The 23977-nt window shown below is 44.0% G+C and overlaps 1 protein-coding gene across 1 annotated transcript in view; it reads right to left on the minus strand.

Moving 5' to 3' along the window:
* The window catches only part of SLC9A7 (solute carrier family 9 member A7), a 138133-nt gene that overhangs the window by 17054 nt on the left and 97102 nt on the right, over positions 1–23977 (minus strand). The window contains exons 13-15 of the mRNA XM_059158749.1: positions 16959–17018; positions 12795–12858; positions 4022–4104 (exon numbers count right to left, since the gene is read on the minus strand). Coding sequence (XP_059014732.1) covers positions 4022–4104; positions 12795–12858; positions 16959–17018 — 207 coding nt within the window. The remainder of the gene's footprint in view (positions 1–4021; positions 4105–12794; positions 12859–16958; positions 17019–23977) is intronic.

The raw sequence follows: 23977 nt of genomic DNA on the forward strand, positions 1-23977 counted from the left end.
AATTGCTTTGCTTTTTCTGTATCTGTTGAGATGATCACATAATTTTTACTTTGTTAATGTGGTGTATATCACATTTATTGATTTGGACCACTGTTACATTTGAGGAATCAATCCCACTTGATCATGGTGTATGATCCTTTTAATATGCCACTGGATTCTGTTTGTTAATATTTTGTTGAGGTTTTTTACGTATATGCTCATCAGGGATACTGGCTTGTAAATTTCTTTTCTTGTAGTGTCCTTGGACTTTGATATTAGGGCAATGCAGGCCTCATAAAAAGAGTCTGGGAGCATTCCTGCCTCTTCAATTTTTTGGAAGAGTTTGAGAAGGTATTAATTCCTTAAATGTTGGGTGGAATTCATCAGTGAGGCCATTCAGTCCTGGGATTTTCTTTGTTGGGAGTTTTTTGATAAATGATTCAATATCTTGTTGTTACTGGTCTATTCAGATTTTCTATTTCTTCTTCATTTAGTCTTGGTAAGTTGCATGTTTCTACAAATTTATCCATTTTTTTCTAAGTTATCCAATTTTTAGTGTACAATTTTTCATAGCAGTCTCTTACGACCCTTTGTATTTGCATGGTATCATTTGTAATGTCTCCTTTTCCATTTCTGATTTATCTCGGTCCTCTCTTTTTTTCCTTACTCTAACTAAAGGTTTGTCAATTTTGTTTATCTTTTCAATAAAACAACTCTCAGTTTTATTGATCATTTCTATTGTTTTTCTAGACTCTATTTTATTTCTGCTCTGATGTATGTTATTTCTCTCCTCCTTCTAACTTTTGGCTTAGTTTGTTCTTTTTCTGTTCCTTGAGGTATAGCTATGTTGTTCATTTGAGATCTTTTTCTCTTCTTAAAGGAGGCATTTATCACTATATCCCTTCTTAGAACTGTTTTTACTGCACATCATAAGTTTTGGTATGCTGTTTTTCCATTTTTATTTGTCTCAAGATATTTTGATTCCCTTTCGATTTCTTCCATTGGTCCACTGATCGTTCAGAAGTGTGCTGTTTATTGTCGACACATTTGTGAACTTTCCAGTTTCCCTAGCTTCATACCACTGTGGTTGGAAAAGATCCTTGATGTAATTTCAGTCTTCTTAAATTTGCTAAGATGTGTTTTGTCACCTAACATATGATCTTTCCTGGGACTGTTCCATGTGTACTTGGGAAGAATGTGTATTCTGCTGCTGTCGGAAGGAATGTTCTATAGATCTTTTAGGTCCATTTGGTCTAAAACGTAGTTCAAGTCCAATGTTTCCCTATTGATCTTGTGTCTGAACAATCTATCAATAATGGATAGATGTGGAGGACTGAATGCCCATAAGAATCAACTTATCACTAGCATTTTGCCTCTCTTCTGTGAACTCTCTCCAATTTTCTCCATGTCCTTTCCAAGCCCAGGGAATAATGCATCCAAATGACAATGTATACAAAGTACATATGGCTTTTAAAAATCCCTGGGGGTTCTATTTCAGTTAATAGCAAATAAAGTAATTTGAACCATCATTTCCACTGAGAACAACTAGAAAAGCTTAGCAAAGTAAAACACAACAAAATTGTCTGCTTAATTGCACAAGATGCCAAGGCAGCAAAAAGGGCCAGAATCTGGAGGACGAAACCCAAGAGGTGAGCCTGGCACTTGGTGAGCCATAGTTCCCCAAAAGGTATCTGAGAAGTTGAGCAGAGCATCTGGCAGACCCACAAAGACAGACTGAATGTGATGAAAACTGGAGTGCTGTCCTTCTGAGGAAGGCTATGCCAACACCATAGGCTCTATGTTAGAACCCTAGAAAAAAAGACCAACAGAAAACAGACTAATCCTCACAGGAACTGACTCCCATCTTGAAGTCACCTTTATTTCTGATTGGGTTATGGTGATCTGAAATTGCTAATGCCCCCAGTTCCTAGCCACTGATCAGATATAAGCTAATCTGCTCTGAAGGACAAAAGCCTCATCCAGAACATCTCAAAGATCTCTACACTTTTTCATTGCCCATGTCCATCATTCAGTAAAAAAAAAAAATAGATGTACAGAAGATCAACGATAAAGTTTCTAGAAGATAAACAGGAACTGGCTTCATGAATTTGGCATAGACAAAGATCTTTATAAGAAGACATAAAAACTACTGATAACCCCTGGGGATAAAAATATATGCTTATAAAAAAAACTACTGATCAGAAAAGATCAATAAATTGGGTTAGGACCTTTTGTTTATCAAAAGATTCTATTTAAAAGTGAAAAGGCAAAAAAAAAATCCTGTAGTAAATTATGTTGGAAAAAAAACCTGTAGCAAATTATGTTGAAACTAAAAAAATAGTGAAAAGGCATGTCACAAGGAGAGATGATATTTTGATCATATATAATTAGCAAAATACTCCTACCCAGAATACCTAATGAAAACTTAAAAACAGTAAGAGAAAGGCAGACAACCCAATAGAAAAATGGGCAAGAGACTTGAACAGGTACTTCATAAAGGAACACACCAATGGCCAATAAATATATGGAAAGATGCTCAACCTCATTAGTCATCAGATAAATGCAAATTAAAACCACAACACAACACCACCACAAACCCAACAGAATGGCTACAATTCACAACTCCAATGGTCAGTGAGGATGCAGAGCAACTAGAACTGTCATACATGAAAGGAGAGTATGTAAAGTGGTACCACCGTTTTTGTAAAACTGTTTGGCACTAACTCCTAATGTTGAACCTATGCATGTCCTATGACCCAGCAATTTCACTCCTGGATATATTCCCAGCAAAAATGTATGTACAGATGCACCAAAAAACATATACAAAAATGTTCATAACAGTATTTTTCAAACTAGCTCCAAATTAGAAACAATCTACATGTTCATCAACAATCAATGATAAATAAATGATGGTATATTCATACAGCCAGATTCTATATAGCAATGAAAACAGATCAACTCAAGCTACACGTGACAACATGGAAGAGTCACACAAAAGATGTCAAGCCAAATAAACCAGACGCTAAAATATATATATTCTGTAGTTCCATTCATACAAAGTTCAAAAAACAGAGAAAAGTATTAAGTGTTACTAGAGGTCAGGAGTGTGATTACATCTAGAGAGAAGGGTTGGTAATTGGGTTATGGCATGTGGGGAACTGAAGACTTTGGTTTTTTACCTTCTTTATTTTTTTTAAAGATTTTTATTTATTTATTTGACAGAGTGATCACAAGTAGGCAGAGAGGCAGGCAGAGAGAGAGGAGGAAGCAGGCTCTCTGCTGAGCAGAGAGCCCGATGCAGGGCTCGATCCCAGGACCCTGGGATCATGACCCAAGCCGAAGGCAGTGGCTTTAACCCACTGAGCCACCCAGGCACCCCGGTTTTTTACCTTCTTGGTGTTCAGTGTTTACTTTGTGAAATTCATTGAGCACCCAAGATTTGTGTACTTTTCTATATGGATCTTAGGCTTTAAAAAATTTTTTAACACTTTCAAAGTTTCCTGACTTTGTACTGCCTATCCATTTGATCACTATGTCAACTTAAATTATGGAAGTTTAACTTCTGGATTTTAATTTCCACTGGAGAACAGGTGAATCTACTAGAACAGAGTCTGCCTGCAAGTAGTCCAGCTGAGACATGGATCAGACTTGTCTTCCATTCGGCCAATAGGAATTCTCTTCCCCACATGGATTAACTACCCAAGTTTTACTACCCTTCCTGACCACAGCATGGTTCATTGCGTAAATTTAACTAATTCATTTACACAGGCTTATTTCCCTCAGACATAACGTTCTTAAGAGCCACATGAGACTATCAGCCTGTGGGTTAGCCACCCTAATGACATAAAACACTCCTCTTGGCCAGAGTGCTGCTCACCAGGACTACCTGTGATTGAATGATCATTGCCTCTGGCCTAAGAGATGACTGACTATACCTGTACCAAGCACATGTCTTCCTTACTTATCAGAATTCATTCATGGACAACAAGAGAACTTCATTATTGGTGTTTCACAAATACAGGGAAGCCACTGAAAAGGATACTTGTGGTCAAAGCTATACCACAGCCTGAAGAGCCATGCACTCTCCTGCTTTGTCCGGTTTCCTCTGGCAGAATCTGGACCATCCTAAGAACGAACAAGAAAACAGATGTTTAGTTGCAGAAAAGGGATTGAAATTGGGTGTGTGTATTGGGAGGAGGGGAAGCTTCCTTACTAACCAATAACTTTTAGAGATTCTGAGCTCAGAGTCAAACATCCTATATCATCAAAATTTCAGATATACTAGGAGGTAATACCTTGAAAGAAAATGAATAAACCCAAAAGACAGACATATCAACCCTCGAAGTAAAAAGGCCTGGTTATGTCTGTGGGCAGATCAACTCAGTGCGGTACAAAATTTCTTTTGGCATTCTTATTGTAATTTTCTCCGAGTGCCTTTTAGCAGATTGATTATGCTAACATAGTGTTGATCCTAATGGGCCGAAACTGATCTATAGGGAATATTGAAGAAAGCCTCTATAAAACCAACTTCCCAAGTCTCCCCAAAGCTGGCTTGGGAAAGTCATGCTTGACTGTTCCCTGACGTATCAGCCCCGGGCTCGTGGTCGTCCTTAACGGAGGCATCTACGTTGCCTTCCAGCTGGGCCAGTGACTTGTTGCCCTGGCAGCCTTAGGATGCTGGGGGCAGCAAGCAAGGGAAATGGGGCCGGAACTATTTCTATTATTTTAAAGTTATTTATTTATTTGAGAGAGAGAAAGAGAGAGCACATGAGTGGGAGGGGCCCAAGGAGGGGGAGGGAGAGAATCTCAAGCAGACTTCATGCTGAGCATGGAGCCCGACATGGGGCTTGAGCTCATGACCCTGAGATCAGGACTGGAGCTGAAACCAAGAGTCGGGCAATCAACCAACTCTGCCAGCCAGGCAACTATGCACTTCTGTTATTTCAGCTCCCCTCAAGTGGTTACTCCTCTCGATCCTTTCCAACTCAAACGTCCCTGTCATTTAGTTTGCAAAATGACATGCAATATTGAACATTCATTTGAGGCCTGGGCCATCTGCTGTGTGCAAATATTACTATTCAAGGGTAGACTAACTACAGTCACGGGAGACCACTACTGGCATTCTGTGTCGTTAGATGACAAGCTCGGAAGTAGGGACCGCTTGGGAGGTACAGCCATCTTTGTCGTCACCCCTGGAATGATACAGGGAGAGGCAACTCTAAGGCGGCTGACAACAGCCAAATGCACAATGAGCCACAATTCCCAGAAGCTCTACGTTGCAGCGCATGTGAGCTCCCCCTGTGACTGAGATAGTTTGGGTCAGAGATCTCTGAGAAGGGAGAGCAGGAGGACAAGCCAAGGGAGGGAAATCAGCAGGCACTATTTAATTTCCTAATGTTTCCCATAACAAAGGTTATTTTTTACAAAGAGTCCCTAGGGGACCTGAAGAATGTTTAGGGACACATATGGAAATGGCTTGGTTAAATGAGCCCTTCTGGAGATGAGGGAATTAAAAAAAGAGAGAGAGAGAGTGCATATTCCCAGAGACCAACTATATTTCCCATTTTTAGAAATCATGTGAAGAAAGAGGGCAGAGAAATTCCATTTGCAGATCATGGTCATTCCTTCAGGTAATTAGGTGCTGGCCTAATGACAACTCAAGGGAGGTTTCAGAATGCTGCTCAACTGACTGGGAAAAAATTAAATGGTTCTTTATAAAGTGATAGGCTCTAAGCTCGTGGTTCTAAATGCCTGTAGAATCAAACTAAAGAAGAGACTAACACGGAGACATACGTGATCAGGAAGGGTACCATAAGCCATCAGGCACAAGACAAGTCCCCCCGAGTCAGGTGCATCCGCCCCTCCCCTAAAACAGCAATAAAAACGACAAACCCTGGCTCTGTCCTCCTAACCTCCATCAAACCACAACGAGGTGTCATCACCTGGAACGCCTCCATTCCCGCCACGTCACCCCTACAAAGCTACAGGAGACTTCGATAAGCCCCCAGAAGGACCATTACTGTGAGGAAAGCAAAGGAAATGTCTCTTTTCCAAGGCAAACTAACAGAAGGTCTTCACGGGCGACAGAGAGCTATGCCTGCGCTCCACAAATAAGATTAAGGGGCCTTAGAAAAACAGGAAACAAAATGACTCTGCCCAAAGGCTACCAGGGGTAAATTTTGAGCAAATAAAAAGTGTAGTTTCATAGCAGGGGTGCTTATTATTCTAAGAGATGGTGCCAGAAGCAGGACTAGGTACAGGAAGAACATAGGTAAACCCGCATATGGTGGCTTTGGAGAAATCAGGGAGTGTCTGTGGAATGGGACTAATTTTTTAAGCTGGCCCAGAAAACAAGCAACAGCTGTTGGCAGACGGGATCTGGGGGCCCCCTTCTTGCTCCAAGCGGTCTAGGGCTGAGCAGGGATCAGTGTGGGTGCAGGCAGATCCTGTAATAGGCAGCCCCCTCCTCAGGCTGTGTGTTTAGAACAACTTGCCTTGCATTTCAAGTGCTGCCTGCAGAAAAGGTGGGGACCCTGCTCCCCTAAACCTGCACTCCTATAGGAGGGTTTATGCCCCGGCCCAGGCTGCTTTTAGAACCTGAAGCATCCTTTCAGATGGTCACTTTCTTCCACCTACAACAGCTACCTGGCTGATCCCTATACATTTTTCGAGGCTGGGTCCAAGGCTGGCTTCTCTGAGAATGTTTCAAAGGCAACAGAACACACCAACATGTATAGATATGAATATCACAGGCTTTCTCAACAAACGACATGGGTCCAGATCCTAGCTCTACTCCTGGCTGTGCTACTGTCTTGCTGTATGACTCTGGGCAAGTTTAAATTGACGTGTAACTGACATACGACATTGGGTCAATTTACAGTGTACAGATGTGTTGGTTTGATACGTTCATCTGTTGCAGTAGGATTACCACGTTAGCATGAACTGCCATCTGTGCCCTTTCACATAATTTTCATTTCCGCTTGTCCATGAGAACAACTAAGACCTACTTTCTCAGCAACTTTGCAATTTATAAGAGTACTGCACTAGAAAAGCTGAGCAAAGTAAAACACAACAAAATTGTCTGCTTAATTGCACAAACTATGCTCACTACGGTGTGCATTAGATCTCCAGAACTTATCTATTAGCCACAGGATTGTACCCTTAAACATGTCCCCAACTCTCCCAACCCCCAGCTCCTGGTCACCCCCACTCTACTCTCTGTTCTTATGAGTAACACAAGGGATTTTTAAACTTTTTGTTGACATTATTAATAGAGAAACCCCTTTAAGAAAATATCACTGACTCTCCTTATCCCCATTTTTCAAGGATGTAACAATGAGTGTATATATATTTGTTGCATTCATTAAGCACCTAAAGGTGTGCCAGGCACCATGCTGGGTGCCAGAAACACAAAGAAGAATGAGATTAGCATTTGCTTCTCCAAGAGCCCTTTTCCAGAGGGGAAGACACACAGACATATGGTGACAAATGCGATGAAGAAAAAGAAGGCAGATTAAAAAACTGAGGAATGACAAAGGTCCTATTTTTGAATTTTTTTTTTCCTAGAACTAATAAATAATGATTTCTGGACAGAGTTATCTTTCTTTCCATTCTTATTGTTAAAAGATACAAATTTTCCAAGTTAAGGTCATTACAGTAATGAGAACAGCTTATGTTTTTTTTCAGAGATGGAACAGAATACTTCCCTTCTCCCCCCATCCCCCACCACAAAGAAGTCTACGTCCTAACCCCAGGAGCCCGTATGTTATGCTATATAGCCAAAGGGGCTTTGGAGATGGGCTTAAGGTTTTCCAGGGGGCCGATGCAATCACACAGGCCCTTAAAAGTAGACAAGGAGAGCAAAAGAGTCAGAGAGTTGCAGTGGAAGAAAAGTCAGGAAAGATACAAAGTGTGATAAGGACTTGCCCCGCTGTTGCTGACTTTGAAGACAGAGGAGGCCATGAACCAGCACATGCAGGTGCTGCTAGGGTGGGATCTTGACCCAGGGCCAATGGTCCTAGCGAGGAAATGGGACTTTAGTCCTACAACCAAAAAGCTGAATTCTACCAGCAACCGGAATGACCCTGGCAGTGGGTTCTCCCCCAGAGTCCAACCCCGCCAACACCTTAATTTCGGCCTTGAAACAGAGAAACCAGCAGAGCCCACCAAACTTTTAACCTACAGAATATAAGACCAGTGTCTTAAGCCCCTGAGTCTGCGGGAATTTATTGCAGTGGCCTTAGAAATCCAATGCAGAGCAAAAAAGCAAGGAAGTGATGTGACCCAATTTGGGCCTTTCTTATTCTTGTCCCTGGGATGGTGGAGCCAACGACTCTCACAAGGGAGTAATAACAGGTTTTAAAAACAGGGAATCGAGGGCGCCTGGGTGGCTCAGTGGGTTAAGCCACTGCCTTCGGCTCAGGTCATGATCTCAGGGTCCTGGGATCGAGTCCCGCATCGGGCTCTCTGCTCAGCAGGGAGCCTGCTTCCTCCTCTCTCTGCCTGCCTCTCAGTCTACTTGTGATTTCTCTCTGTCAAATAAATAAATAAAATCTTAAAAAAAAAAACAAACAAACAGGGAATCGAGAGCTCCACAATGTCTAGGGTTTTTCAAAGTAGGAATGGGCACACGGCCCTCCTGGGAACCCTGTTAAAATGCGGGTTCAGAGTCAGTGGGTCTCAGTGGGGCCTGATGGTCTGCATTTTTATAAGCTCTCTGAGGATACCCAGACTTCTGGTCCACGGGGACACTCGGAGCAGCGAGGACAGATCTAGGGACCTCACCTTTGGCACTCTCCACCCTTACCGTCCCCTTCATCACACTGTCACCGCACCCTTAAGAATGGAGGTTCATGTGTATGGTCTGCAGATGTATCCCAAGGGCCTGAAAGATTGTCCGGAACATAACAGGTGCTCAGGAAGTATTTGTCAAATGCATGACTAAATTAATGTGAATTCTGCACTTCTAAGAAAAAAAAAAGAAAGGCCAAAAGGGAAGTCTGGGACCAAGGGGTGGGGGTGGGGAGATGGGGTGAGGGATCAAAAGAACAAAAAAGAAAAGCGTGGTGTTGGTAGGGACAAAGAGGAGGAATTTGAGAAAAGGCCCTTCCGCAACTGTTTGAAGTCAAAGATTTAAGTAACTGGGTATCAGATTTCAGCCTAGAGGAAAACTGGGGAAGGACCCAGAAAGTTACATGTCAATGTGACTATAAACAGCCGATTTTCTGTGTGCTCGTGTGCACTTGGGAGCGCACGCACACGCGCACCACAACCCTTTCCTCCACACGCCACTCATATCCTGCTTGTGGCCTGGTCCTGCTGAGATGATAAAGCTAGGATAAATTTGAATTCATGCTCCTAGCTACTCCAAAGCAGCCTCATCAATGCGTGCTCTTCTGTTAACTTGGAAACGGAAGTGAATGAGGTCTCTGTCTGGCACCCCCTTGAATGGGAGGTCACCCCCAAGCCCAGGCAGCTTGACTCCAGCTGGGTTTGTTTTTGTTTTGGTTGCAGAGTCACCAAGACCTCTGGAGAAACAAAGTAACTTGAGTTTTTTGCTTTGTTTTGTTCTAATGAGTCAAACTTGCCAGGGACCTGAAGCAGAAGTCTGCCCACAATATTCTTATGCTTCCCTCACACAAAGCCAGAAATTCTAGCCAAAAGCTCCTTTCCTTCTCCCACATGAGCTAATATTCTATAGTTCTGTAGCCAGAACTCTTGGGCTTCCAGAACCAGTGAGGAAAATCACGCTGTCCTAAGAAATTCATTTCCATCAAAATGTCACTTTCCTCTTTGTTTTTAGGGAGATCATTTAGATAATGAGGTAACGAGAACTGCCCTTTCTTTTCTGATGGGGAACAAACATCTGGACTTTCCCCATTTATGACTGCAGTTTCATGACATCACTAAGCATGTGACCTGGATCCACTTCAGGGGAACTGCAAGAACCCAGGATTTTACCCAAAAATGAGAAGCCCATTTTTTCTCTGTTTTATTGTAGCTCATAACCACTGAGTGCTCCCAGCCCAGTTGTTAGTGGCTCACTGGACTGAGAAGATCGGGTCAGGAAGTCTGAGAGATTTAAGGCCTGTTAAGTACAAGGACATGAGTCCTATTTAAGAAGATGCCCTGGGAAACCAAGCTTGAAGTAGCATTTTTCCCCCCAGTCTGACAGCAATCTTGAAAGACTTTCACGGTGCCCGTGGAATGGATTCTGAAGGCCTTCAGCATGACTCTGTATGAGGCTTGGAAGGAGGGAGGTTAAGGGAAAGCCATGACACCAGCTCCTGGCTAGGGCGGGCCACCGGGTGCCATTGGGAGTCCATTCACAACTGGCCCAAAGGTCCCCCCAGGGAGCCATCGAGGACACTGAAGACCCAGGCCCACCTAGGGAGGTTTCTGAAACACATTCCGCCTGGGGCAGGGAGCAGTCACTGCCCACACTAAATGCACTGCCCCAACCCTTAACACTCAGGACCCACTGTCTCCAACATTTCCATGGAACAGTGACAGCAAGCTTGTGACTTAGTTCTAAGCCCAGTGTCTCCATGTGAAGTTCTTATGAGATGGAAGGTGAGTTTGGCTACAGGAAAGCAACCAAACCATTTCATGCTTTTCCTTTCACAGATGCTTAAATCCAGAGGCAGGAGCAATGAAAACCAAACAAACAGCAAAAGGGCTGGGGGTGTCTGATGAGTCTGGAACTGATAAGATGAAATTTGTCCAAACCCTGGCTATCCAGCTGGAATTAGCCTGTTTTCTTACAAAATTCATCTAGACCAGCTGTGGTCCTGGGGAGGAAGCTTTGGAGGAGGCCATTTGTATCCTTCCAGAGCCCTTCTTCTCCTTCCAGTGAAAGAAAGACACTTCACCCAGGTTTCCTCAGAGTGAGTTTCAAGATCTCCCTGTTAGACTCTAAATTAGCTTGCAGGTACACAATTCCCAAACCCTCGGTTTCCAAACTCCTTAATCCAAGCTAGGGTCCAATGGCAACTTTTCAAGAAGAATTTCTCTGGAGCACCATTCAAGTGGGCATCCGATCATCTCCCATGAAGCTCACTGAAAACTCTTCCTAAAATGTCCTGCCCTTTCAGAGGATGTGGCTTTGAGACCCTGAATGGGCACTGCCACTAAGACATGACCACCCTCAAAGAGAGAGAAATCAGGAAAAGCCACAGTGGCACTCCCAGGCCCCACAGGGCACCACCATGGGCAACACTTTTTTAATGGGCTTCAAGGGCTGGAGTCATTTAGGTCCTTTGGCATCTGAAATACAGAGACTAGGTTTAGGATGGAGTATGATTCCACTGACTGGAGAGAAAGCGACACCGGATACAGTCACAGATGGAGCGTGCATCTGGTTGGGTAAGGCTTTCTGCCACCCTGCACAAAAGAGTTCTGGACTCGGTGGGGAGGGGGGCATTGGTAACATTTTGGTAACACATTTTTGCTCTTAGCATAGCCTCTCTCCACCTAGCCCTGCCAGCCCAGGAAATGCCGGCCGTGAGAGGAAGCAAACCCCAGGGACACAGCAAGGCTCCTGTGGCAGCCCGCACTCATGCCTGCCGCTTCGCTGATGCTCTTCCCATGAAGAGGTTATGATCTGTCTCCCCTCCCGTTGCATCTGAGCTGGCTTGAACAACTCAAGTGCGACCACCAGTGAGTCCCAGAGGTGACCGGAAGGTCCTGAGAGCTTTAGGATCAGGTCAGAAAAGGCAGTGCCCAGCTACAGGAGTCCTGAGTCATCGGGGAAGGGGCCCAGTGCCCCCAGGCCATGTGCAGGCACCACATGTGGGCACTGCAGTTGGCTGTCCTCCTCTTCGGGTCCTCCCAGCCCAGGCGCCAGACAGATGAGCGAACGAGTCTCTGGCCGAGTCCGGCCCCCAGCTTCCTGCTGGAACAAAGACAAGCTGCCCCTGTTATGCCCTTTCCAAAGCGCCAACTACAGGATCTGTGAGTGAGTGAAAGAAACTGTCGCTCCCTTTCCTCTGCATGGTTACGTAGCAACAGCAACTGGAACAGATGGCCAAACTGCAGGCCAGGACGTTCCTCTCGGCCACGCGGACTCTGTCAGGATTCTCCGTAGCAGCAGGGACACGTCCCTGCTCGTCACACTCAATGTTGCCACGGGGCTCCTCTGTTCCCAGCCTCGACAGCTTCCTTCCCCAGCATGCTGTCCCAGGCTGTCACTGCTGCCACCACCCTGCCTAAGCCCTAATGGTCCACCTGGCAGTGACCTTCTGCCCTTGGCGGTCAGGGTGAGGGCCCCTGCTCAGCTGTTCCTGGGCTTGTGGGGAACTCAGCAGGAGAGGATCCCGGGCCTAGGAGGAGCGGGAGGGCCTGAAATCACCCACATCCTTCCTCTCCTCCTCAGATTCCCTGGGCTGGAGAGTCAGACCCCATCCCCCGCCTTCCCCTGCCTGGGCACTACAGACAGACTCTGACCTGAGGACAGTGAGCCAGTCACCAGTGTACCCTGTCTATCCATTCTCAGAAGGCAGGCAGTCAGGGACTTAGCTGGAATGCTCTTCCTGGCTAGCATACCCCCTCCATATGGTGTTTTAAAAATGCCGACCCTAGGGTATAACCCCGGCTTCATCACTTTCTAATCCTCTGACTGTTGATGACTCACTGAGACTCTCAAACTTCAGCTTCTAATCTGCAAAATGGGGACAAGAGGACCTCCCTCATAAGGCTGCCATCAAGGTCACGGTGAGGAAATCATGTAAAGAGAACCCGGCCTATAGTAAGTGCTCACTACATTGTAGCTCTTTAGAACAGTGTCTTCCCTTGAAGAAGCACCTCTTGTGACTTACCCCTTGTAAGACTTGAAAGCTGTCGTTGTTGGGTGGTGGGTCTTGATCGGGGTCAACACCAACTCTGTAAGTCACCAGGGAGAGAGACAAGGAGAAAAAGGGAAAGCATTAACTTGGACCACGGCAGCCAGGCTGGCTGGAAGTAGCCAAGAGGCCGGCCATCTTCCGGAAGCGGAAGGAGTAGTTAGCTAGAAGAGGAAGGCTGTCATGCAAAAGTTGGGAGAAAGAGGTCATGTTCCATGTCAGATCCCGGGGGCAGGAGAGGCAAGTGGTACTATGTGCTTACAGCCTACACGAGGCCACTGAGGTAGGGCACCCAACTGTCCCTCTGTCTTCCTGCACAGAAGGTCCCAGTTATCCAAACATGGGGCTCATTGCCCCATGCCTTTTCCCTTCTGCTGCTTCCTCATGTCTGCCCTGACCTGCTTTCCATTCCCTAAATTTCTGTTCCACCATTTTTCATATAACCAGGGTGGTGCCGGAAGAATTTATAGTGAACACTTATATACCCCACCATGGAGACTCTACCATGAACATACTGCTAGAGTTTCTTTATCGCATATCTCTCCACTTCTCTATCATCCATCTTACTTTTTAGATGCATTCAAATAAAGTTGCAGACATCAGTACACATCCCCTAAATACTTGGGCATACATTTCATTAATGTCTTATCCTGGTGCCCCCACGTCCTCTCACAGCTGAGATGACCTGAGAAGTGACTCTTAAGATCAACAACTGAAGACAGAAAGAAAAAGCAAAGTGGCAAAATCCACTTACAACAGATCCCATGCTTTGACTAGGGTAGTCGTCTTGGCTTAGTAACACACCAGCTGTTGTCTTGTGCACCTGTTAATTCTTCATCCCTGTACCTTCCTCACCATGAAGTGGAGGACTGTGACCTCGATCACAGGGGGAGGGTGGAGAAAACAAAGAGGACAGGAAAATTCTCTGCCTTCCCATGCTCTCTCCAGTATTGCAAAGAACTGTAAACCAAGAACATGGCTTCTGGCAGGTCTGACTCAAGCTCGAAGGGAGGTGCCGAACGGCTTCACCCAAGGGTCTTGGCAGTCCAGTACTGGGGTGCTGGCTCCAGTGAGCGGACAACAGACTACAAAAACCCACGTGTGCGCACCTTACTTATGTTCCTCTCCCTCCCTCTTTCCTACCTATGATGCCCAGGTTATTTCTTGAAAATGAAAACAGAAGACAACAGAGATGGGCCCAGTTCTGAAAGCCAACGTCTGCCCTGTCTTAGCACAGCTCTGTTAAGCACTAACCCGAGGTGTGTGTCCCTAGAAAGGGGGAACTATGGAGGGAAAGGGAACAGAGAGCCCGTATGTTGCTGAAGGCGAAGTTTAAAACCACAAGATGAATTCATGTATTTGGGAAATCTTTATTGAGTGCCTGTGACACCAGTTTCTGCTCTATTTAAACTCCAGGGTACCTGACACCAGATTTCCTACCTACAGGCCTTGGCTTTGGTACAATTTTTGCAGTGAGTTCAATGGACTTTGCTATGTGTCGAGGGGCTGCTTTGAGGCTGGAGAGTCTGAGATTTGGAGGCTTGTCCTCGTAACTGGATGTTATTTGAGGACTTTTGAAAAACAAGTCTCACAGAGATTTTCTGACACAAGACCCACGCCAATTCAGGGCTGTCCCCCAAAAGTGCCACCAGAGCCTCAATGTACCTGATGTGTCTAGTGTATCAAAGTGTTAGCTGAGAGGTCACATATGGAATTCCTAGCTCCTGATTTTGAGACCTCACCTGTTTCAGACACTCTCAACACACAATCCCCCAGAGAAGAGTCCTCTGTCTGGTAGCTCGGTCTGCACTTGTGGTATCGACAGCTAGGAATCCAACATTAGGCCCTGCTCTGTGGCCTACAGTAGCACAGAGCCACTTCACAGCAGACTTGTTTACTCAGATGAGCTCCCCAGTGCAGACTCAGAGGGGCAGAGTGCCGTTACCCTGCTCTTTCTCCGAAAGCCTCCCGGAATGCCAGGTGACAGCAGCCCTCGGCCTAACCACAAGCTCTGACCAGACTGTGGGGCAGGAGCAATGAGATTATCTGATCTGAAGGGTATGAGGCACAGTTTGGCCGAGAATGTGGCAGTCCAGGTCTGCCACTAATAATCTCTCCTTTCTATACTGTGAATTTTGAAATAGGTGTAATTAGCCTTCGTAAATGGCTTCCATGTCAGCAAAGATAAAACAAGTTGACGTTACTGTCCTAGATAAAATAGGAAGACTGGGAGTAGGAGAAAAGGTTAAGGATGCCCTGTATTACAATAACGAAAATAAAACCAAATATAATAAAATCTGCCAAATGAAATTTAGCCCCCTCTATGCCTTTAACTAATGTCTATTGAAAGGAAAAAACACCTTGGTTAACAAGAATTAAATTCTGTTCACCAAGAACTGCTTATGAAGACTAGGTTGTGACTATTTTCATTCAAGTTCTGGCAGTGTCGGTGGGACTCATCTATTTATCCTGGGCCCATGTGACAAGGTCAGAATTCAACATACCAAAGCATGAAACGGTGAAATAACTTGATAACATCACGAAAGTTGGGCCACCCTAACCTTATGGCAAACTCGTGATGTTCAGTGTTTTGTTCGGGGGAACTCGGGAATGATTCTAGATCCACGCTGTCCAGCAGAACTTACTGCAGCTTTCTAGATCTGCACTGTCCGATGTGCTAGCCACCAGCCACATGCGGCCAGCCCCTAAGCAGTTGAAAGGTGGCTTACAGGACTACTGCTGCACCTTACATTTCATTCAGAGTCATGCCAAGTGAGAAAATAGAGCAATCAAACTAATTTTTGTTTTCATTCATTCTGGAATGAAAACACATAGAACATGAATAATTTCCTTTCTGGTATGAGTATAAGTACATTCTGACGAGCTGCCCTCTAAAATGCCAGGAAATCCCAGGAATTTTAAAGGTGTTCTACTTTAACCGGAGATTTTTCAAAAATGTGAATGGCTGAGGCCCTAAATCATTGCAAGACTACTGTAAAACCTTGAACTCCAGATCACAGTCTGAATGCTCTCATGTCCCAAGTGTAATAACTTGTGCTTTGCCCAAAGGACCACCCTGAAGGTGGTCCTTTCAAAAGAAAGGGTTTCCTCTGCACTTTAAGTACTACCAAAGTCAGGCCTCCAAAAAGTGAATATGTGTGTGTGTGTGTGTGTGTGTGTGTGTGTGTGTGTGTTTTAAACAGCAGAAAGAAAGTATGAACCCAGGGATCTTAAGAGCTTCCATTACTTATATACACATCGTTACGGCCCATTCAGAGCCCGGTGATTTCGCAGCATCCATGCCGGTGATGAGCAGGGCTGTTCTCTCCACCGCCCTCAGAGGGTGACGTCCTTTCACAGTGGGAGGAACAGAGCTCAAGCCTACTGTGCCCTGATTTACCTACTGGCACTGAGAATCAGGTTGGGAAGAACACACGCTGATATAGACGCAGAAAGGGCAAAGGAAACATTAAAGTCTTTGTTCTGCGTGCCCTACATCGCTCCCTCCCCAAAGCCTAATCGGATCATGAACGTGGGTGGACACTGAGTACGTAACTGCATTACCAGAGTCTTTATCTTCTGGGTTTTTAAAAAACAAAACAAAACTGCTTTTGTATCTTCAGATTCCCCATAAGGTACGAGTACGCACTTACATACTTTAAAAACTACTCTAAAGCACTGGTACTTCATTCAGATGGTGTAAGCCCTACCCCAGTCATGGCTGACATACCAAATCCTAATTCTCTTCATGAGTGAACAGCCTTGTTTAGTAGATCATAACCAAGACTTTGTGAAAGATGTGTCTGCAGCTCTGAGAATGGACTGCTCTGGCCACTAAGCTCAGTTGTGTAAGAGGGGAGACCGTTGCCAACTCCGGCTTTGGTGGGGACACACACTGCCCAGTATGCAGGGACAGAGAACGGAACCTCAGGAACACCGAGCCAGCAAGCAACCCAGAGACAGGGTGGAAAAGGGGTTAGACTTGACCCGACCTCTTGCCCCTTGGCTGAAAGGGGCAGAGGGTGGGCGCACACAGGACGGAAAAAAGAGACAAAACGTCATCAAGAGAAACACGTCAGGTTAGAAGGAGGAGAAAAGCCAGGCCCAGTTAATTTGTTTCTGAGGATTTCTTCATGTCACCTGATGTACTGCCGGCGCAGTTCGTTCTGGTCCTCTTCAGACGGCTCCTCGACGCCAACTCTGGGCAGCAGCAGAAGGGAACATGAGTGTGACAGGGAGCACAAGGGAGCCAGGAGCGCTGGGCACAGGACCTGGACCACGCCCATCAAGGAACAGGCGGACTCACTCTGAAGAGAGATCTGTGCCCTCTTGGAAACTCTACCTATTCTCTCAAACCCAGAGAGGCTGCTAAATTTAAATTTAAAGCAACAATGTTAGGAGCTAGGCCCAATGAGGATCAATTGAGAAGGAAAGGAAGCCTCTCAAAAGATCACGTAAGGAAACCAGAGGAATACATGTAGCTCGTGGAAAATGAATTTATACAAGTTTTCAGGAATTCACCTGTTCCATAGCACAAGGTACATCCATAGGAAAAACAGAAAACAAAGTTGTTATGAAACACGTATTTGAAGTGTTTACACATATTTTGACACATATTCGACAGAAAGAGCAAAAAGCACCATATTGTTGAAAACAGCAACAATACTTAAGAAGACAAAGATGGCTTTTTTTTTTTTCTTGGGACACAAGTAAACTGTGTTGTCCAAGGGTTCCTGAAGGTCAGGAACTCAACTTCTGCTCTTCTCTTTCTCTTGTGCCTTAGAGATGACATGGTCCCTTCGTACCTGCTTTAACAATTTCTGGGTTGTATTCAGGTACATCTGAACCTTGCCATCAGACTAAGAGCAGTGTTTCATGATCTTGGCACTACTGACACTTCAGGCCCTGGCCTTTACCTCCCAAGATACCAGTAGCAGCCCCCTACCCAGTTGAGGCAACTCAAAATTTTATCTCCAGACATTGCCAAATGGTCCCTGGGTGGCAAACTGCCCTCAATTGAGAACCACTGCACTAAATCATGTATTTTCAGTTGGGGGTGGCACTGTCCCCATGGGTGTGAAGATTGGTTCTTGTGAGACAAAAAGTTTTAGACATTACAATGCTTTATACCCTCTAAAGCATGATCCTACATAAACAAGTCTACAGCAGATCTGTGCTATTTTTTTTTTTTTCTAGATCTGTGGTATTAAGATTTCACTGGAAGAGGTAATCGGGAGAAAAACATTTTTGAAGGGCTCCTTGTAGGGGAACAACAATGAAAACAAGGTGGAAAAACACTGTGCTAGACAATGCCCAACTTCTTACTCTACCGAAATCCCTGGGAATCTGCAAGTGAGAATGAGCTATGCCTCCTAAGGGGTACCTTAACAAGTCACCTGCTCAGAATGTGACTTATAGCAGATTTTCTATTTTACTATACTACTGAAAAATTGTAACCAATTCCAGAAAAGCAAACTGGACTCCATTAAGGTAAGATTCACTGATAATAATAATAGCAATGGGAGTAGTACTGATATTATGATTTGTAATGATAACATAATAAAGTTATATATAACATACATAATATATAATAATTAATAGCTAAAAGATACTAAATGCTTACTATGTGCCAGATGGTACCTTTATTTCTTTTTCAGATGGTACGATTCATGAGAGAATTCTTTATCACATTTATTTTATCCTTGCACTACTGTCCCCATCTAAATGGGTGAGGAAACTGAGTCAAAGAGGTAAATAAGTTGCCCAAGGTCACAAAAGTAGAAAATGGTGGAACCAAGATTGTGGCTGAGGCTCTTAGACCCCAGAGCCCCAGTTCTTCACCTCACAGTATCCACCCTTAACAAAAAACAAAGATTTATTTATTTGAGGGGGGGAGGAGGGGCGGAGGGAAAGGAAGAGAAAAACCCAAGCAGACTTAACGCTGAGCCCAACATGGGGCTCCATCCACGACCTTGAAATCATGACCTAAGCCAAAACCAAGAGTCGGACACCCAACCAACCGAGCCACCCAGACGCCCCGGGATCCATCCTACAATTACACGCTGGCGTCCTTACAAACTCTTCAAATATCCAGTTACAAATGCTATTACATAAAGAGCTCAGGGCTTCTCCCTACCTTTACTCTTCACAGTATCTGGCAAGTTGTAAATTCTCAGTCTAACAGGATTATACTGAGCAGAATGTCCTTCCTTGTCCTGGGGTGTCTGCACGGCTGCGTTGTGGGGTGTGAGGGCTACCCGGATGCCTGGGCATGTGCCATTCCGACCCCACCTTCACCACCATCTCATGTGTGTGTCACCTGAAGCTGGCGGCTCCAAAGAGCCACCATGCTGCCAAATGTGCTCTGCACACATACCAGGCTCCTTTGCTGAAACAGTCCTGTGGTCACCTTGTTAAATTGCCAACATTACGTCCTGTGTGAATAACAATATCTGCTCAAGGGACTAAGAAAAATATGTAGTTTGTGCATTACCAGAAAACAATTTGAGCGTCTCGCCATCATATTTTAAAGTATCAATCACCACATACTGATTTTAAAAAGATACGTTGGATTTCTGGAAAGCAGTAACCTGGCTCTGGATCTGGGTCACGTTCATTTTTACTTTACACACAGACTAGAACTTAGCCATGGTTAAAAATCACAACTAACTCCTCATTATTTATGGTGGAACTTGGAATCCCACCCTGGGCTTCTGACTTCTGAGCAGCCACTTAACACCTCCTAAGGGCCTCTGTCCGTAGCCTGGAGAAATAAGGAACAGGTAGGTGTTGATTTTACTTAGGTCATAGAGGTCAAAACACCACACTGAACTTCAGGGGGTTTCTGAAGAATTTTAGAATAAGAACCTGGTTCACATAAATGATTCATATTCATGAAGTAACATCAGAAACCACAGGCCAGAGAAACCAATGAATCTCATTACTTTATTTCTGAGGGAATTTCTTTTCATGTAATCTCTATAAATGTCAGTCTCTATACTTAGACAATCACTATTTAAACAAATCTGGAAAATGCAAAGTATTGACACCAAAATTGTTGTTTACCTATTTGCTTCATTATGCTGTCTGGGCAGAGCTGGACAGAAAGCAGAAAAGAATAAAGATAGGAGCAGAAATCAAAGACATGGAGAGAAGAAGAACAATATAGGAAATCAATGAAACAAAGAGCTGGTTCTTTGAAAAGATCAATAACATTGACAAACCTGTAGCAGACTGAAAGAAAAAAAGAGAGGAGATATAAATTTCCAATATCAGGAATGAAACAAGGAGTGTTACTAGATATGTCACAGATATGAAAAGAATAATAAGGTAATGCTACAAACAACATAAATTTGACAACTCAGATGAAACAGGACCAATTTCACAAACTACCACAGTTCACCAAATATGAAACAGATAATTTTTTAAAAAGATTGATTTGAGAGAGAGAGAGAGAGAGAGAGAGAGCAAGCATGCGAGTGAGGGGAGAGAGAGAGAGAGGGAATCTCAAGCAGACTCCCCGCTGAGTATGGAGCCTAATGTGGGGCTCAAACCCATGACCCTGAGACCATGACGTGAGCTGAAATCATGAGCTGGATGCTTAATCAACTGAGCCCAGGTGCCCTATGAAAGAGATCATCTTAAAAGCCCTGTAACTATTAAAGAAATTGCCTTCACAATTTGAAAACTCTTGAAAAAGAAGTCTCCAGGACCAGATGGTTTTACTGGAGAATTCCATTAAGCTTCCAAGATGAGTTAACACAAATTCTACACGATGTCTTCCAGAAAACAGAAGAGTAAGGAACACATCCCAGCTCGTTTTGTGAGGTCAGATTACTCTGATACCAATGTCAGATTGGTAAAATAGAAAAAGGCAGTACAAAATAGAATAGAAAAAGGAAAATAGAAAAATAGAAAAAGGCAGTACCGAAAAAAGAGAAAATGGTAAACTAATATCCCTCATGAACACAGAGCACAGAAATCTTTAAGAAAATAATAGCTAATATAATTCAGCAATATATAAAAAATTTATACACCATAACCAACTGGGGTTTGTTTTAGGGAAGTAAGACTGGTTAAATATTTGAAAATTACTTCAGAAAAAGGGGGGTGCCTTGGTGGCTCAGTCAGTTATGCACCTGACTCCTGATTTCAGCTCAGGTCATGATCTCAGGGTCTTGAGATCAAGTCTTGTATTGGACTCCACACTGGGTGTAGAGCCTGCTTAAGATTCTTTCTCTCTCTCTCTGCCCCTCCCCCACTCGTGTATGTACTCTCTCTCTTAGAAAAAAGAAAATTAATCAATGTAACCTACCATATTAACAAGCTAAACAAGAAAAATATGATCATATCAATAGATACAGAAAAAGCATTTGATAAAATTCAACACCTCTTCATGATAAGAACAAAAACACTCAAAAACCTAGCAACTGACAGAAATTCCCTCAACTTAATGATGATAAACATCTACAAAAACCCGACAGCTTAATGTTACACTTATTAGTGAAAGACTAAATGCTTTCTCCTTAAGACTGGAAACAAGGCAAGGATGTCGGCTCATGGCACTGTTTTTCAACGTCAAACTAGAAGTCCTAGCCAGAGCAGTGAGTCAAGAAAAGGAAATAGAAGGTACACTGGTTGGAAAGAAAGGAATAAAAGTGCCTCTGTTTGCAAATGATGTGATGGCCTATGTAGAAAATCTCATGTAAGTTAAAAACCAAACCAAACCCTCCTAGAACTAATAAATGAGTTCAGTGTGGTCACAGGATACAAGATCAACATAGAAAAACCAGGCTGCCTGTGTGGCGCAGCCGGTTAAGTGTCTAACTCTTGGGTTCAGCTCAGGTCATGATCTCAGAGTCGTGGGATCCAGCCCTGCATCTGGCTCCATGCTGGGCGTGGAGCCTGTTGGAAATTATCTCTCTCCCTCCCTCTACTCTTCTCCCTGCCTCCCTCTCTAAAAAACAAACAAAAACCAAAAACCAATTGTATTTCTATATCCTAGCAGTGAACACATGGAGACTGGAAAGATAGAATAGTGGGGAGCCTGGGTGGCTCAGTCCGTAAAGCATCTGGTCTTGGGGCACCTGGGTGGCTCAGTCATTAAGCGTCTGCTTTCGGCTCAGGTCATGATCCCAGGGTTCTGGGGTCAAGCCCCACATCAGGCTCTGCTCAGAGGGGAGCCTACTTCTCTCTCTCTTCCCTCTCTGCCTACTGCTCTGCCTACTTGTGCTCTGTCAAATAAATAAATAAAACCTTTGGGGCACCTAGGTGGCTCATGGGTTAAGCCTCTGGCTTCAGTTCAGGTCATGATCTCAGGGTCCTGGGATGGAGCCCCACATTGGGCTCTCGGCTCAGCAGGGAGCCTGCTTCCTCCTCTCTCTTTGCCTCTCTGCCTAACTTGTGATCTCTCTCTGTGTCAAATAAATGAAATCTTAAAAAAATATAGAACAGTATTTATAATTGCTCAAGAAAGAAGAAATACTTCGATATAAATCTAATAAACCAGGACACCTGGATGGCTCAGTGGGTTAAGCCTCTGTCTTCGGCTCAGGTCATTATCTCAGGGTCCTGGGATCGAGTCCCCCATCAGGCTCTCTGCCTTCTGCCCTCTCTCTGCCTGCCTTTCTGCCTACTTGTGGTTTCTCTCTCTGTGTGTCAAATAAATAAAATCTTAAAAAAAAAAAACAATCTAACAAACCATGGACAGGCACTGTATCCTGAAAACCATACAATCTAAATAAATGAAGAAACATGACACATTCATGAATTGGAAGAGTCAACATAATAAAGATGGCAATTCTCCCCAAACTGATATATAGGTTTAACACAATTCCTGTGAAAATTTCAGTGACTTTTTTTTTCTTAGAGATAGACAAGGTTATTCTAAAATATATATGGGAAGGAACTAGAATAGCTATGACAATTTTGAAAAAAGAATAACATGGGAGGCCTTGCCCCACATGATGCTAAAGTTTATTACGTAACAATAGCTATCAGGACAATGTGGTCCCGGTGGAGGGTTGAATGCATTCATCAGTGGAGCAGAACACAAACAGACCCACGTGTATACAGCCAACTGATTTTTGGCAAAGGAGGAAAAGTAATTCAATGGAGTAAGACTAGTTTTTTTTTTTTTTTGAAGATTTTATTTATTTATTTGAGAGAGAGCGGGAGCACAAGCAGGGAGAGCAGCAAAGGGAGAGGGAGAAGCAGTTTGCCTGCGGATCAGAGAGTCTGATGTGGGGCTCGATCCCAGAACCCTGGGATCACGACCTGAGCCGAAGGCAGACGCTTAATGACTGAGCCACTCAGCTGCCCCAAGACCAGTGTTTTAAACATATTGCCAGAACGACTGGATAGTCTTAGGCAAATAAGATAAAACCTTAACTTAAACCTGTATCTTATATAAAAATCAACCCAAGATGGACCACAGACTTAAATGTCAAGCAGAACACTAAAAAACTTTTAGAAGATAACACAGAAGAAATCAGGATCTAGGGCTTGACAGAGAGTCCTTAGATGTAACACCAAAGACACGGTGCATAAAAGAAAAAAAAAATGATAAATGGCACTCCCTCAAAACTGAAACTTGTGTTTTATGGTAGACTCTACTAAAAGGATTAAAAGACAAGCCACAACCTCGAAGAAAATACTTACAAACCACATCTCTGACAGAAGATTAGTATCTATAATAAAGAATTCAAAACTCAATTTAAAAAACCCAAACAATCTGATTAGAAAACAAAGAGTTTCAGCAGGTGTTTCATCAGAGAAGATACAAGAATGGCCAATAAGCACACAAAGAGATGCTTGATATCATTAGTTATTAGAGAAATGTAAAGTGAGGCCACAGGGAGGTACACCCACACACCTATTAGACCTACAATGAAGAAGAGTGGTAACAGGGGAACCTGGGTGGCTCAGTGGGTTAAAGCCTCTGCCTTCGGCTCAGGTCATGATCCCAGGGTCCAGGGATCAAGCCCCGCACTGGGCTCTCTGCTCAGCAGGGAGTCTGCTTCCTCCTCTCTCTGCCTGCCTCTCTGCCTACTTGTGCTTTCTGTCTGTCAAATATAAATAAAATCTTAAAAAAAAAAAAAAAGAAGAGTGATAACACCAAATACTGGCGAGGATGTGGAGAAATGAGATCTCTCCTATGC

This window comes from Mustela lutreola, chromosome X (genome assembly GCF_030435805.1).
Source record: "Mustela lutreola isolate mMusLut2 chromosome X, mMusLut2.pri, whole genome shotgun sequence".
Taxonomy (NCBI): Eukaryota; Metazoa; Chordata; class Mammalia; order Carnivora; family Mustelidae; genus Mustela; species Mustela lutreola.